The sequence below is a fragment of the Dipodomys merriami genome, unplaced genomic scaffold, assembly GCF_024711535.1.
Source record: "Dipodomys merriami isolate MVZ:Mamm:240054 unplaced genomic scaffold, mDipMer1.0.p SCAF_2, whole genome shotgun sequence".
Classification (NCBI taxonomy): Eukaryota; Metazoa; Chordata; class Mammalia; order Rodentia; family Heteromyidae; genus Dipodomys; species Dipodomys merriami.
Window position 1 is genome coordinate 11777185 of NW_027203381.1, and position 17573 is coordinate 11794757.

Genomic DNA, 17573 nt, shown 5'->3' on the forward strand with positions numbered 1-17573 from the left:
GAGAAAATAAACTTGAAACATAGTTAAATGACTTGGAATAACTTTCTATGATTATTTATGCCTTTTTCTTCCCCCATTGTTTTCAATGTCTTTGTTTCTATGATTATCAGCAATATGGAGGCGCTTGGTGGTTGCTAAGGTGTGTCGTGCTTACATGATCACCCAAAGTGAGTGCCACTTGTCTGCTCTTGCTCAATGTCTACCAATTCAGACATTTCTTTTACAAGTACTGGCATCACATATACTTTACTGTACTCGTAAAACTCCACCAACTACTCAATTCTATTAAGAAACTCAGAACCATAGGACCTAGGAAGCCAGGAGAAGGATTCTCCCTTAGCAATGAACATTTTCAGACTGTTCCATGTGTCTTCAGTATACTCACAGGAAGAGGGCCAAGGTCGTTGGGGTTTAAAGATGCTTTTGACCGCATATGTACTGGAAATTTCAGGCGTGGATCTTCCTATAAGAAAAACATAAAGCGCAAGAGATGTCAAGAGGAACCCTGTGGGCACCTTTTGGCTTGTACTGTTTTCCAAGTTGCAAGTTCCAAAGCAACCAGGGTGCTTATGTGTGGCACATTGGAAGGCTCCCAATATGGAGTTTTTCCACCTCTCAGGTAAGCCTCTGCCTTCCTTCCTTGTGCTTGATATGAGGAGAAGGGCAAGAACATTTAAATGAGAGATTAATGGTTTCTCCAAGCATTAGCAGTGATTTTTTTTACTATGGAAACCGGGATGGAAGATGATGTGTTCTACTCCAAAGAAGGTATGGTGTTCAGTGTTCATAATGTCCCCCCATGAATCCTGATACCATACCATCAATGTTGGGATGCTAAGCAGAGATTCCTAATCTTTTGACAGGCAAGTCATGCGACCACCCCTTAGACTGTCTTCTTCACTCTATGGATTCATGTGCCTGGCTATGAACTTTACCGAGGCTCCTAACCAAGTTCTACAGAGGAACTTCTCATGTATGTCTTAACAAAGTTTACCAGAAGTTTTTTCTGAAGCAAATACAGGAAACCATCAAAAGGGAAATATGGGACTCTCATATCCTGTGCCATGCTTTATAATTTTACAGAGAATAAACACAGACTCATGTAACACCCCTTGTTAGAAGGTTGAACACATGATCTATGTCTTTAAGTGAGCAGTCAATGAGAATGGGAATTTGACTAAATGTTATATGTCCCAGAGCTGACTGTCATATCACATAACCTAGATAATCCATGACTTTAAAATGTCAGTTAGAAATTCTGTAGATGAGAAAGCTCAGAATCATACATGATCAAATGGAATAATATATTATCATCCCAAAATGAAAAAGCAAACCCTCGAGACATGTAACTCTAGCTTCAGGCAATTCTATGAAAGCTTTTGCTGCTGTCAAAATACTGAAAGGTTTCTTTTTTCTCAGTTTCTGAGTCAACAGGAGAAACAATAGTATCAGTAGATTGTAACTAAGTATAGATTTGAGGAATTGGCAAAAATCAGGAAAGAGCACAAAAACCCAATCAATCTTTGTTTTCTGCTGGCTACAACAAACTTAAAGAAAAAAGTCATCTTAGCAGTTGGTGATGAATGTTGACGCTGAATTGAATGTATTTTTTAATAAGATTAGTTAAAGTGATACCAATATTCTATGGCATATGGAACACTTATAGAGTGAATAGATGTTAAGCAGATATAGGATTTCAACGATCCAAGAAACTGATAAACTGTAAACATTTGCAACTGGTGAACTGAGAACAGGGGGAGAAATTAAAACACTGAATTCTACATAAGCTACACTCAGCTAACCCCTGACTGACCAGGTGATACACAACTGCAGGGCACCTGGAGCATGTAGTCAATGGCCGTGCCACCATCTACAGAATCTTACAGAAAGCCACAAAAGGAGGCAAGGCCCATCTTGGAATCATACTTCATCAATAAGGCAACACAATCAGATATTTGGTGTGAGAGAGAGAAAGACAGAGAGAAAGAGAAAGAGAGCGGGAGAAGAGAGAAAGAGGGAGAGGGAGAGAGAGAGGAGAGAGGGAGAGGGAAAGAAAGAGAGGGAGAGCGAGTGGGAGAGAGGGAGAAGGAGAGAGAGAGAGAGGGAGAAGGAGAGAGGGAGAGGGAAAGGGAGAGAGAAGCTGGGATTAAAGGAAAGTGCCGGTACTGGGAGAATAGAGTAGAGGAAGAAGTATGAAAGCAGCTCATAGGTTGGCTAAAGAGGCCTTGTGTGAAAACTCACTTTTCATAGGACGCAAAGGGCCGAATCCTATTATTTCATTATGCTAGCAGTACTCAGAACAATGACTTCAGTTGCCATTAGGGCAGCTGAGGGCTGATGGGTGGTCATCACTCGGCAGCTCTCCCACTGAGCCTCCTGAACCACCTCCATACCCGACAGCCAAGGTGACCTTGCAGCCAAGGCCTGACAATACTTAAGACAACTTCAGGGATGACGGTAGCTGGAATACTAATGAGGTTGAATGACAGGAATATAAATGAACCAGGTATCTTGAAATATTTGATTCTCTTTTTTCTTTAGTGCACATCAGCTATCTAAGAGAAGGATTTCCTAATTAAAAAAATATAAAATATGGAGATTCTGGCTGGCTCAAGGAAATAACTATGTTTTTTTTTTCCTTTCCTCTCCATATTGGAAGAGAATGGCAATCATGCCTAGACTATAATTAGCTATATTAGTTTGAACTTGGGAAGCAAACACAACTATAACTTAAACTAAGGTGTAATCTTTGTTGTTAAAAAAGCAGGCTGCTGCCTTGTCCTGAGAAAAGCATAAACACAGTGGCACACCACCCTTCTGAGACGTTCCCTTAGCTAGGGGGCAGGAGGGGCAAGTCCAGCCTCCTGGGCTTTCTCCAGGACCATCTGGTATGTATGCATGTCTTGTTGGCTGACCCAGGCAGGAATAAAGCCCTCCTTTGCTTTTTTGTTTGTTTGTTTTTTGATGCAGTCAGGCTTTAATTCCAAATAGACTCTTGGCATGCTGCCTTCATTTATGTAAATGGCCCTTGTAAATATGCTTCGCTGGGTGCTAGTGGTTCACATCTATAATCCTACTCAGGCAGACGGGAACTGAGGACTAAGGTTTGAAGCTATTCAGGGCAGGAAAGTCTATGAGACTCTCTTATCTCCAATTAACCATCAAGAAGCTAGAAGCAGAGCTGTGGTTTGTGAAAAAGTTAAGGGTCAGAGCCCAGGCCGAGTTCAAGATCTGGTACTGGTATTCACACACACACACACACACACACACACACACACACACACACACACACACACACACACACACACACACACACACACACACACACACACACACACACAATCACATACCCACAATTATCTTTGCTAGGTGCCTGTGGCTTGTACCAGTAATAATAATAATAATAATAAAAGTAAACAAATTTTAAAAATAAAAAGAAGGGGGATCTCCAACTTGTTACCTTAAGGATTTTCAATACAGGCAGCAGCAAAAAAAAAAGATTGGCTAAATGAAATGGTCAATAAGTATCGGAGTAAAACGACAAATGGAAATTAAAACTGGATTTTTTTATTCAGCAGTGATGCCAGCAATAAATGAAAGCTGGTGCTATTTAAAACATAACCTGCCCAGCTGCAATTACACTGCAGTTGTGGCGTGAAAGGCCGTGAAAATGTTAGGGGATTTGGTTACTAAGCTCGTTCACATTACTAAAATCATAGCTTATGTTGGCAAGCCACAGTGGCTCCATGCACTAATCCCCTGACTTTTGTATTATGTACCTCCTATTTCTGGAGCTCTATCTGGTTTCTTGCCTGAGATTCTGGATCTTCAGGAGAACTACAGGTCAAGGGAGTTCTGAGTTAATGTAAAAAAAAAAAGAAAAAAAAAAAGCTAAAATCAATTTTATTGCTCTTTCCCAAAGAGCTGCCTGTCTCTTTTATTCTCAGTTGGCCCACAAACCTGTAATACTATCTCCAGACTAAAAGGTGAATCAGACAAACCTCTCCATGTCATTATGTGCCTCAGAAGTAGTTATCAGTTTACCAAATGAGTGTCATCAGATCCCAATGGTAAGTGCTGTTGGCAGGTGAATCGATGTCTTCACTGCTGAACAGGGAGAACTCTGAGCACAGTCCTTAGGGAGGGGTGTCTGCAAATGTGCAGGGGCAGTTTTGTTCTTCACTGTGCTGGGCAGGTGATGTTAGCTATTAGCATCCAATGGTAGGAGCCAAGGATGTCAACATCCCCCACCGGAAGGCATATGGCTGCCCCAGGTGCCAAGAATATCTGATGGGGACACGCTGCATCCCGCCTTGTTGGACTTTAGGGAGTGGGCTGCCCTCTAGACCAGTTCTCAAGGGATTGGAATAGCATCACACCAGGGACCAAGTGTAAACAGCAGTTTAGGTCACCTTGGTTGAGACATTTTCCTTAGCTGAATACTGTGGTTCCATCAACTGGACACACTCTGTCCATCACCAGAGATAGGAATTTAAAGTACGTGTCCATTGTTTATCCAAGTCCTAAAAGCCTGGGTGAGTGACGATCTCCCGAGCTCAAGCAAGCTTTCATACAATCTCAGTTCTAGGCAAGTAGCACAAGTGATGGAAGGTCAAAGTTAATCCCAGAGGTAATTCTACCCAGACAATCAGAGGAGGACACCAGGGACAGGAAGCAAAACAAAGCTCTTGCAGCATCAAAATGAGCCAAGAGTAAAGACAACCCATTCCAGTTGAATTACAGTTCTAGAGATCACACAGAAGGAAAATACCAGCTGACTTTTAAAAGAACTCTGTGGTACCTTGAACCATCTATCACTGATTCAGCTAACAAAGAAAGAAAGAAAGAAAGAAAGAAAGAAAGAAAGAAAGAAAGAAAGAAAGAAAGAAAGAAAGAAAGAAAGAAAGAAAGAAAGAAAGGAAGAAAGGAAGGAAGGAAGGAAGGAAGGAAGGAAGGAAGGAAGGAAGGAAAAGAAAGAAAGAAAGAAAGAAAGAAAAAAAGAAAGAAAGAAAGAAAGGAAAGAAATGACAGAGGAACACAGAGACAGGCATTCAATGCTGTTTTAGTCTCAAGTTGCCCAAGTTAAAACAGCACACAAGTTTCTGACCATAGATGATTTAGGAGCTTATGAAAGAGCAGTATGACAAGAAAAATCAATTTGGACAAAATGCTGACTGAAAAGATGGATCAGCAGTCACTCTGTATATCTAACCCGCAACCAAATGTAAACAAAACGTAGAATAGAGATACAAAACACTAATTAGACACAAACACTATAGCACTAAAATGACAAATGAAATTGGGCGGGGGTGGTGGTGGTGGTGGTGGAAAAATGTCAATAGAGATGGGAAAAGAGACAGAGAAAAACATTGGGTTACAATAGTTTGAGACGAGATGCTGTCACTGCAAAATTCTGCCCCTTCCCCCACTGGTGGTAAAGTGTGAAAACAGCTTCCCAGGAGTACCCACCTGGCACCAGTGATCTGGTGGCCAGCGTCTAAGCCCACAGCCACCACATTCTCCAGCCCGGCTGTGTGGCACAGACACAGGTGAGGAGACACCTACTCAGCCCCTCCCACTGCCCCTTAGGGGCCATGCATCAGAGTGGATGATCAAACTCCTGTACAATCAGGAAGAGTCAGGAAAGAAAGGGATTAACGCCAGACCTCCTGGTGAAATAAAAACAGCAGCCTTACCCAGGTCGTAGTCTTTGTGTTATGGTCAATGAAGAAGGGCCGGCCATTTGGAGCTATCCTCATTTCCCAGCCGGGTGGCAGGAAGCTCTGTGTGACTTTGTGTTGTGGTTTGGGGGAGTTGTAAGGTGATGGCTGAGGGGACTGTGGATTGGAAAGGGTATCTTTCACAGCCCGACGTATGGGTGAGTCCTTGGCACCCTAAGGAATAATAATGAGCATTAGAACTCTTTACCATGTGCTATTTCCAATGTGTCAAAATGTACCTGGGTACCGTAGCGTGCTCCTCCTTGGAAGCTCCTAAAAAAAACCCTGTTTGTTCATTCACTGATGTTGCTATCCACCTAACTTCACATTGTTTTGTTGGTTAAATACACAATATTAGGTATTTTATGATCACTTTGTTTGGTAAGCCACTTGGTATATGCCCCATATACCAGTCTATATTAGGAATTCTGTATTATGAGGATGACAACTTACAGAGTGGAGAAAATCATGCCCCTGCTCTCAGCGAGCGTACAATCTAATCAAGAACAAATTGGCAAGTTTCTGAGCAGAGACCCCCTTCCCCTTCTCCCCCTCCCCCTCCCTCACAATGACACAGTTGTTACCCACCACATTTATATGTGTGTCTAGAAGAGCTATCACCCAGTCCCACTGAGAAGCAGCTTGGCCCAGAGCAAGGAGAAGCCCACAGCCATCAACCAGGCACATTCAAGTTCAGAACCTCAAACATTTACTCATTGGCTTTTCTAACTCTGACATTTGTGATGTTTATAGAGATGGCACTAAAACAACACAAACAGGAGAGAGCACAAGTAGATGCCCAGCAATGGTTCAGGGATACAAATAGGCATCAGAAACACGTATGCCCATACAATGAAGACCCTATAGTCAAAGGAAAACAAAAATAACAACAACAAAAAGGATCAAAGCAACAGCTATGTTTTAAAAACTCAATAGAAGCATTGGCATTTGAGTTATTATGCAATTCGAATGAGGTAACAGGCAAATAAGGAGCAGAACACAATAAGAATGGTAAAAGTTCTGAAGAGAGAGTGCCTAGAGCCAGCACAAGTCACCACGCACGGCGTCAGCCAATGAGAATGAGGAGTGTGAGAGTCCAAGATGTTAACTGGGCGAGACAGAGAAGCATGGAGGAGCGCGCAGAACACCCCTCACCACCAACACATAACTGATCAGAGGCAGTGGCTGCCAAACTGAAGTCTGAGTTACAGAGAAGAGAGAATGAGGAGAAGCCACAGGACAGAGGTGACCCCAGTTAGATGAGGTCGCTTCTCACCTCCAGTGGGGCAGATAAAGTTACTGTTGGCGAACTGAGACTACGAGGCCGGCGGATCTGAGGCTCGATTAGGTGGTTGCTACTGTTTGTGGCTGATCCAGAGGCACCATCTTCTGCAAGCTAGTTTGGAGGCAAAAACAAGTTAGCTTCATATGAGGATCTCCCTGTGTGTCATTAGGAAGCGTGAACCCAAACAACACACAGCAATAATAAGAGGTCTAGCCTATTTAAAGCTTGGAGGAAGTAATTAAACATAATAATGGGGAAAGGTTAGGGAAACACATTCAAGGGGGATAAATATGAATCACTGGCCTGTATAAGAACTAGCCTTGGGGAAAAGGTGGAAAGGGAACCTGCATACTTACTATAAGAGGCCTTTATTATTCAAGCTACCTTTCATGGAACATTAAAAAATAAACACATGTAAGGACAGACCAAAGTCTTCTTTAGGCAAACACTAAAGTAATGCATGACTTCTCATTCAGTTCTCAGCTTACCCATTAGCTGAGGCCTTAAACACAACTGCCAATCATAAAAGCCCCCAAAGAGTCTCTCTCCCATGTCACATACCCCTGGTGTGTTGTGGGGCTCAAACTCAGGGTCTGGGAATTGTCCCTGGGCTCTTTTGCTCTACCACGTGGAGCTACAGCACCACTTCTGGTTTTCTGGAGGTCAATTGGAGATAAGAGTCTCGTGGACTTTCCTGCTTGGGCTGGGTTCAAACCATGATCCTCAGATCTCAGCCTCCTGAGTAGCTAGGACTACAGGCATACGCCACTAGTGCCCCGCTTTCTGTAGGATTCTTTTTTGAGGCACAGGTCCTTCGAACAGTACATAAACACTGGGAATAGAATGAAGGTCAAGTGCATCTCGGCTGCTATGACCTGTGATTTTAGGCTGGATGGCGATCTTCATTACCTGCATGATTGGTCGAGTCCAAGTTGTGGTTCGATTGTTATGATTGACATAGTATGTGCGTCCCTTAGCATCTTTTCTTTCTTCCCAGCCTGAAGGTAGGCCCGGCGTGGTATGTACATAGGCCACTGATGGCTGTTTGTGCAAGAAATCATTATTATTTAACAACTAGCATTTACCTTTCTGATTCGTTTAATAAAGTAACACAAACCCGGATAATTAAATTTCCTGGACAAGGCAAGTTAATTCTATTTGTACAGAAAAAATAATTCTAGAAGACTAAACAAAGCTTCTAAGAGCTTCAACTCTACTGTAAGACGAACCCCAAACAGCTGGGGGCATCTAGATTTTTACACCCAGTTCTCGCTCAATTCTAAGAAATCATTGCTAAGGAGACTGTAAATACAGAGAAAAATATTGTAATTTGTGCTATTTATGCAATGTCACTGCCAAACTGTACAGTGGATGGTCATTCAAGCCATGGAGGAGCATGAGACACCTGTGTATACCAGGAATGTTCTTCTCATTCAGTTCTCAGCTTACCCATCAGCTGAGACCTTAAACACAACCGCCAATCATAAAAGCCCCGAAGAGTCCCTCTCCCCGGTCACACTCCCCTGAGGGCATGGGATCCTGAGGGGTACCAGCCATCTGCACACCCTAGCTCAGATCTCTGGCCATGTGATGGAGGAATCCCTAGGAATATCATACTGGAGGATGTGCCAGTCCACTCACATGGAGTGTATCCCTTTAAGAGGGTGAACAAACTATGAGCAGTGACTGGGTTTAGGGACATGTCCAGTAGAGAGTGAGTCTATTTGGGCAGGGAAGACAGGACCACAAGAGACAGTCGAGACTTCTGATTGTAAGAAAGAGTCTAAGAGATGCAGTGTGGATGGAGGAGTTCTGGACAAGGGCAGATGTGTCGTGACTCAGCGTGTGATGGGGCATCAGAGGTGAGAAATGACCCTGGAAGGCTGACATCCACCTGGCACCTGGGAACTGCTAGAGGCCCAGCAAGAAGATGCCTGCCAGCGCCTCCCAAGGCTCCTGAGAGGTAAAAGGGAAACTTCTGGAGGAATGGCCTCTTCAGGCAGGATACTGCTGCTTTACGGACTGCCTTCCGTACTGGGGTCTTCCCCCGCCCCTCCAGGTACTGCTTCTTAGAATCAGGTGGATGACGTAACTCCCCTCAACCCAACTTCATGTCCTTGTCCCATCTTTTCTGTTCACTACTATCCCTGAGCCTTGCTGAAGAAGGACAAGGCCACAGGTCTCCCTCAGAACACTCTGGACCCCAAGTTAGGGAAAGCATGAACAAGCATGCTGGAGATGTTCAGAAGTACACCTGCAGAATCTCTGCCCCTGCTCCCTAAGTCTCACTGTGCACCCCAGAGCAACTGGAAACTTCCCAAGGAACTGGGAAACAGCTGAGTCCATGGTTATGTCTAAACTATGTTTACCGAGCCAGACCAAGGCTAGCTGTAAGAAACTGCCTTGCGAAAAATACAGCAACTACTTCTTCCACATTTTCCTAGACAGATCTAGAGGGACCGTAAGATGATTCCAAGACTGACCACACACCACCCTGGACTCAGGTATGAAGATTCAACAAGAGCAGAAAAAACATCAACTCAAAGGCTTACTCCTTTCATGACCATTAAAGATAGGCAGATTATGGCAAACCCCAAATGCTACCTCTAGACTACTTTCACCTGGGCTTGCTGAGTACTGCTTCCTGCTGGGCCTAAGTTAGCAATCCAAGTTATAATCTCAGCTGGGAATCAATCAGCATTTTTGACAATGTATCTGCGACTATGTTTTTTAAAAACGTTACTTTTTAAGAATTTATTTACTTAATTTATTTTTATTTGGTACTGAGGAATTGAAACCAGGGCCTCATGCACGCCAGGCAAGCACTCTACCACTAGGCCACATTCCCAGACCCCTCCCCCCCCCCGTGTGTGTGTGTGTGTGTGTGTGTGTGTGTGTGTGTGTGTATGTGTGTGTGTGTGTGTGTATGTGTGTGTGTTTGTTTTTATTATTTATTTTTTTGTGCGACTGGGATTTGAACCTAGTACCTAGGGTTTGGTAGACAAGTGCTCTACCACTTGAGCCATATCTCTAGCCCAGCTACTACTACATTTTGATTTACTATGCTGATACGATTAAAAGAAATTCTTTGACACATGGAATATTAAATGGAGCTTGTTATTTTTCGCTCTTCTTCAGGAGATTTATTTATTTTTGAGAGGCAATTTGATTTGCTCTGAGAACACTCAGTTCTGGTAACCTTACATCTATTTTACAGCTCCAGCATTTCTAGAAAGGATATTTGTTAGGCAACCAATAAACTCAAGTAACTTGGAGGGGTCACAGATCATCTCAAACTGAATTGTCAATGGTATGAATTTTTACATTCACAGACCCGCAGCTAACAAGACTAATCAGTTTATGGAAAATCAGGAAGGTTGCAGAGAGAACACTGAATTTAATTAAAACGTATAGTCTCCCTTCTATTGGGAATTGAATAGGCAACCCATAATTTTGTTGCATTTATGTAAGATGCTGTTATTAATGTTTCTTTAGAGTATCCTCTCCAAATGTGTACAAAGAATGCCGCTGCCCAGTGCACAGGGTTAACTTCGCTTCTACAGGCACATCTGTGGCAAAGGCCCAGTCTCGGGGCCAAATCAGACTTCTAATGATTGCTACATGCATGACAGTATACTCCAGACCACCTACAGAAATGAATTAGCTGGGCACTGGTGGCTCACACCAGTAGCTACCTAAGGGGCTGAGATCTGAAGATTGCAGTTTGAAGCCAGCCCAGGCAGGAAAGTCTATGAGATTCTTATCTCAAATTAATCACCAAAAAAGCCAGAAGTGGTGCTGTGGCAAGTAGTAGAATGCTAGCTAGCCTTGAGCAAAAAGGGCTCAGAGTTCAATCCCCAGGACTAGCAAAGCAAAAATAAAAAATAAAAAAATAAAAAAATTAGGGACTCCCCAAATAGGAAATACCCGCTGCTTAGCTAAATCCAATATTTTCTCACTTTTTAATCTATAGACCAAATATTTAACTGTCTTTCATGGTGCCAACCAGGCACTAACCACAACTTCACAGTGGCTTCTCTTTTTTTTAATTAAAACAAAGAAGCCCAGTATGTTTAAACTGAGAAAGCTGCAATATGCATTTTTGGCCCTGTGCATCACAGATTCTTCAAGACTTGCTCAAACCCTGACACAGGGGTACCTTTTATTTTTAGAATCTGTACAAGGTGGATTAAAGGACTGGGCCATGCTCTTCTTCTATCTCAAAGGGACAACTCTGGCTCAGCCCATCAGAAAGCAATACCAGGGTGTACTTGTACTTGCGGTGTGTAGTTCCACAAGTAAGAATCAGAATCTAGTTCTTATAAAAAAAATAAGCTAATAAAAAACCCCACTCTATGGAAAGAGAGATGCACCAGGATTGTTACAACAACACACTGCATAGTGCCCGAATGTCCTTCAGTAGGGAAAATGGTATGAATTGTGGTGCATTTACATTCCTGAAAATTAACCCATTATTAATAGGTCCAAGGAAGAATGACAACAAACAAAATTATGTATACAACATGAGTTTTTTTCCCTCTAAAATTAAAACAAAACAGCACTGGGAAGGCACTGGTGAAGAATGAGATGCTCAACCACAGGGTCACCAGTTTGGCATACATTTGGTGTGGAAGGGTGGGGAGGAGAGAAACAGGAGATGAGGAAAGAGGTAAAAATCATGCTAAGAGACACAACAGAAAAGAGTAAGTCCAGAGCAGTGAGGCTAGGGATGGTTGGGAAAGGGATGTGAGCCTTCGAAAACCTACCTAAGTACTGGGAAAGCACAGCATAACAGCAGATAAAACCAAAACACAAGCTGGGCACTAGTGGCTCATGCCTGTAATCCTAGCTACTCAGAAGGCTGAGATCTGAGAATCAGGGTTCAAAGCTAGCCTGGGCAGGAAAGCCCGTGAGAATCTTTTCTCCAATAAACCACCAGAAAACCAGAAGTGGCGCCGTGACTCAAGTGGTAGAGTGCTCACCTTGAGCTGAAGAGCTCAGGGAGAGCGCTCAGGCCCAGACTTCAAGCCCCACAACTGATAAAAAACAAAACAAAACAAAACAAAAAAACTAAAAGGCAAACCAAACCCACATTTTAATTCATTGATGGAGGGGAGAAAGTACAGACAAGAAGGCAGCTTCTTGGGATCCCATTTAAATGGGTCACCTTGTCCTGATAGGCAACTCTTACCCTGGAGCCTTGTCCTGATTGGCAACTCTTACTGTGGAGTCTGGTATTAGAGCAATTGGTTTATTCGATCATTTGCTAACATTAGCCATTAGAAGACTTCAAGCATGTAAAGTCAATTAAATAAACATAAAAATGGATGATACATAAAGAGATGTTCAGGGGCATACAAAATACAAAATCATCTCATGAAATGAATGGTCTGTCCTGCAGCTTCATTACTCTCATAGCACAGCAGGAAATAAGTTGGTTCATGAAGAATTCCTTTGAATTTTATTGGAGGCTAAGTCTGGTGTTTCCAATATGACTCTTGAATAAACAACAGCAGCTCAGTACTATACTCTGTCTTGTTACTTGATTGCTAATTTGATTTTTTCTTTTATAAAGTACTGAGCATTAGATTCTAACAGTGTATTTAAATCACTCCTGGAAATCAACATCCTTCAGAAAATCAGTTATTGTATCTGTAGTTAAAAGTTATTCACAAGTAACAATTATAACACAACCCAAGTGACACAATAAGGGAAATTCTTCAAATAGCTTCCTCAGCTCAACCATAAACTACCAACACAAACTTCCCTGACTTTAGCCATCAAGCAGAATGAGCTTAAAATACATAGTCAAATTTAAGCTATCCATACACATGAATAGTATAAATTATTCACACTAATGACTAAGAATAATAAGTAATTGGTGTTAAGCAAAAGAAAATTTTCCAGATCATTTAAATATGTTTAGTGTGGTCCCTGCCCGGGATAATAATCTCAACATATGTGTATTTCTGTGGCTGAGAAAGGCCGCCACTGCTCCATGTCAGAAACAAAGTCTGGCCCCTTGGTAAAAAGATATGCTGCTAGGGTGGGTGGCTTACCCCTGCAATCCTAGCTCCTCAAGAGGTTGAGATAGAGAGGATCACAGTTTGAAGCCAGCTTGGACAGAAAGGTTTGCTAGACTCCATCTCCAAAATAACCAGCAAGACAACAGTGACAAAAATCCAAAGTTAGAGGTGTGGCTCAACTAGTACAGGGCCAGCTGTGAGCAAGCAGGCCAAGTGAAAGCACAAGGCCCTGAGTTCAAATCCCAACACCACCAAAACTAAAGAATGTTGTCTGGGAGATGGCAGTAGAGCACACAGCCAGGACTCACACACAACCTTAGGCAACTGCGGTGGGCTTTTTGGATCATCTTTCAAGCAAGCTATCGTAACCAAGCATTTTAACAAGGAAAAGCTCACCAAGAGGACTGACAATAAAAGGCAGGCCTATATTCTAAGTGGTCTAATTCAACACATTTGGCCAAAGCCTGACAATATTTCTAATAAAAATGGGACTAAAAAAAAAAGTCATTCCATTGTTCCTAGTACCTTTCAACAACCCCCAAAATGAGAACATTAAATAAGAACTGTGCATCTCAGTAGCACAAAAAAGATGACCTTATTTTTAAAAGAACATATTCACCATTAATCAAAACATTAACCACCCCCAGAGACTTTTGCCATTAATGTCTGATAAAGTAGGTCATTACCGTTGATTCCTCACCACCCGTCACAGTGGACGAACGTGCTCTCCTAGTTGGGGTACTGGGCTGTTAAATGACAATTTATATCAGTGAATGCAACTCAGGCGACCACCCAAGGGTTTAATGAATCAAGAATCATGTCTGTGGCAGAGTCATAAGCAGGTGACAGGAGATCAGGTGAGATGAGATCAATCCCCCCCCCCCCACCTCCCTTCCAATTCATCTCATCTAAATGAAGCTAAGCAGTCCCCGATGATCAGCAGCTGAGGAGAAGTATGGTCCCCACTGTGCACCTATGCCACCTTTGGTGGCTCAAGCTGCACCCTTGATCTGAGTGAAGAATGACCACCTCAAGACAGTGAGACAACTTTTAAGAGAAAAATGGAAAAGCAATCAGCTGTGTCCTACTGTCCAAAGATGAGCAGATCCTAAGTCTGCCAGACACAGAGTTCAGGTGAGAGGCCACAGTGGTGATCAGAGAGGACCCAGCATCATATAGAACAAGGAAAGAAGGAGAAATCGATTTCCAGGCCAGTGAATTCTTTGCAAAACAAATTGACACTGATTTTGGAAAGAAGAGCAAAGTGCTATTAACTCATCAAGGAAAATCACAGAATCATTAGGTTGAGGAGCTGAAATAATCATAGCTGATTATTTTTCTTTGGTGGTGGGTGTACCATAACCCATCCCCGAAAAGATGCTCTTAGACTTCCTATTAGCCAACCTACTCAGAGTTAAGTCATAGCAGAATCTATTGCCTTGGCTAGAACATTCCTTCATTAATTCAGTTCTTAAACATACAATATTAAGATCTATATCTATACCCTTGAAAGACAAGTAAAAATGTACATGATCAGGAAGACACTGGGCTCAAAGCTTTAAATGTGTGTGTGTGTGTGTGTGTGTGTGTGTGTGTGTGTTGTGCTGGTAATGGAGTTTGAACTTGAGACCTTGCACTCTTGCTTGGCTTTTTCACTCAAGGCTGGTGCTCTACCACTTGAGCCATTCATTTCCAGCTTTTTTTCTGATTAATTGGAAGCGTCTCAGACTTTTCAGCCTGGTCAGGCTTCAAACTGTGATCCTCAGATCTCAGCTTCCAGAGTAGCTAGGATTACAAGGGCGAACCATCAACACCTGGCTAAATATACTCACTTAAAAAAAAATCATATGTAATAAAGTATGTCAAAAATAACCAAGGATTTGTAGCGATTAAAGGTCTCAGTTATGAAAAGCCTACAATATTCACTTCCAAAAGAAGGAAGAAATTTATATAAAATTTCTTCATTGCAATATTGATGCCACACATCTTCCAAGGCAATCCATGGGAGCCCGCCCTTCCATTGGAATAAATGTTGTAAAACGTACTGGCTATTATGAAGCCTTCTATCGCATCTGTGTTTGCTGATAGAAGCTCTGTGGGAGGGAGAGAACAAGCAATAGCCAGTCCTTCAATCACAGAGCTAGCTGTCTTTAAAGAGAGCACAGGGGCTTTGTGGAATTGAAAGTTTAGGCCATTGGTCGTGACAAAGAAGAGTTCTTCCTGTTTAAAGGGCTCAAGAGACCATTGAGCGTCAGAGTCCAGCTCCCTAGGCTGCAACTGCAAGGGCCAAATCAAGTAAAAAGAATTTGTTAACATTCCAGGTAGTTTCGGTCAAGTAATGACATCAGCACTGGTGTGAAATTGGGAGTAAAACTATAGCCATGAAGCGTCTTAGCATTTTAGAGACTCTGGTGGCAATTTGCTAGAAAAATTTCAACTGTCTTGTTTATGTGACACACAGGAAAAACTCTTTCTCAGCAGCCTTGATCATAAAGCAAAGCTGAAGAGCCAGCTGTTGATGGGAAATGAGCGTGGGTTACCGGTGGTAGGTGGGCCTGCTCGGCGACAGCATCCGTGACACTACAGGACCGCAGCCTCGAGGAAGGTTCTCTCTGCTGCAGGGAGGGAAAGACAGCAAGCGTCAATGGGAATATTCTGAGAATGGCTTGCACTGGTATTGTTAGCATTCTCAAAAATCATTCCTAGGAATCCCTCTCAGATGTTCTGAGGTAATAACATGCAATATCTTTTCAGAGCAAGGATAGCATTCTTCCGGGAGAGTTAAGTCGTCTTGTTTGAAGTGTCAGTGTTTTTAGCAGACTGGGATTTTTTGGTGTTGTTGGTCATAGGGCTTGAACTCAGGGCCTAGGCACTGTCCCTGAGCTATTTTGCTTAAGGCTAGTGTTCTCTATCACTTTGAGCCACAAAGCCACTTCTGATTTTTCTGGCAGTTAATTGGAGATAAGAAACTCATGGGCTTTCCTGCCAGGGTTGGCTTTGAGCTGGGATCCTCAGATCTCAGCTTCCCGAATAGCTAAGGATTACAGGCATGAGCCACCATCACTTGGCTCAGACTAGGATTTTGAATGGTCTTTTGAATCAATAGCAAAACTTAGACAGGGAGATCAAAACTACTGGGAAGGAGATACAATGAGCCCCTGCAGCACCGATGAGCACTTAGCAACCAGCTTTAAAAAGTTAACATGCCAGGGGCCAGTGGCTCATGCTTGTAATTCTAGCTACTCAGGAGACTGAGATCCCAGGACCATGGTTTGAAGCCAGCCCAGTCAGGGAAGTCTATGAGACTCTTCTCTCCAACTAACCACCAAAAAGCTAGAATTAAATCTGTGGCTCAAGTGGTAGAGCCTTGAGAGAAAAAGCTAAGGGACACTGATCCAGACCTTGAGCTCAAGCCCTACCTAGTACGGGGGGGGGTGTATGGGGGGATTTAGAAGACATGTATCCCCTGCTTCAGATGCCAGTTTTGGATAAATTCCAAAAATTCCCCCAAAAGGAGCAAGAAATAGCAATAGATGGCTACTCAGCATCTGTTTTTATTATTATTGTTATTTTGTGCTAGTGCTGGGATTTGAACTCAAAGATTCATGCTCTTTGCTTGGCTTTTTTGCCCAAGGTTGATGGCTCTATCACTTTTCTGCTTGGGCTGACATTGGCTGGGAACTGCAATCCTCAGATCTCAGCCTCCTGAGCAGCTAGGATCACAGGCCTGAGCCATCAGCTCCCAACACAACATTTATTATTACAGTTAACAAAGAATGAGTTGGATTGTGTATCTACATGAAGTCACAAAACCACCTCATCCTACTTCTGACCATAGGATTCTATACTTTCAGTTTCCTGATACAGTTCAAGAAACAGTCCTATGCAATGTATAGCATTTCTCTTGCTTGTTTGTATTCTATGTAATTACACACAGTCTGATAGCTCTGAATAATGATAACAGCCAAGGGTCTCATTAGCAGAATTATCCATGACCTAAGATTGTAGCATGTATTATTTTTAAACATTTTGTATTCTTTAACATTTTCTTTTTTTTTAATTTAATTTTATTGGCTCAGTGGTAGAGTGCTTGCCTTATATGCATAAAGCCCTGGGTTCGATTCCTCAGTACCACATAGATAGAAAAGGCTGGAAATGGTACTGTGGCTCAAGTGCTAGCCTTGAGCAAAAGCAGCTCAGGGACTGTGTCCAGGTCCTGAGTCAAGTGCCAGGACTGGCAAAAAAAAATAAACTAATTTTATTGTCAAGATGATGTACAGAGGGGTTACAGTTATGTATGTAAGGTAGTAAGTACATGTGTTGTCAAACATTATTACCCCTTCCCTTGTTTTCCTCCCACTAACATTTTCACAATGACAAGAAATCATGTGTAAAAATGCTCTGTGATAGAGACCAGGCACAGTGAAAGGCATGGAGTTATTCTTGAGCAAAATGTTCAAAATACTGTCACTGAAATCAGAATGACCCTGAGAAGCAAAACTAGAGAAGGGCTCCTTTAGACATTCTAGGTAAATCAACATA

General features: G+C 42.5%; 1 protein-coding gene across 7 annotated transcripts in view; it reads right to left on the reverse strand.

Annotated features, from left to right (window-relative positions):
• Positions 1-17573, reverse strand: part of Nedd4l (NEDD4 like E3 ubiquitin protein ligase) — a 303787-nt gene that overhangs the window by 35464 nt on the left and 250750 nt on the right. For 5 of the 7 annotated variants that reach the window (XM_070029050.1, XM_070029055.1, XM_070029056.1 and 2 more), the window contains 6 exons: positions 15572-15646; positions 13718-13777; positions 7915-8046; positions 6997-7116; positions 5697-5894; positions 386-463 (listed from right to left, as the gene is read on the reverse strand). In XM_070029050.1, coding sequence (XP_069885151.1) covers positions 386-463; positions 5697-5894; positions 6997-7116; positions 7915-8046; positions 13718-13777; positions 15572-15646 — 663 coding nt within the window. The remainder of the gene's footprint in view (positions 1-385; positions 464-5696; positions 5895-6996; positions 7117-7914; positions 8047-13717; positions 13778-15571; positions 15647-17573) is intronic. The other 2 variants (XM_070029053.1, XM_070029054.1) reach the window with 2 other exon arrangements.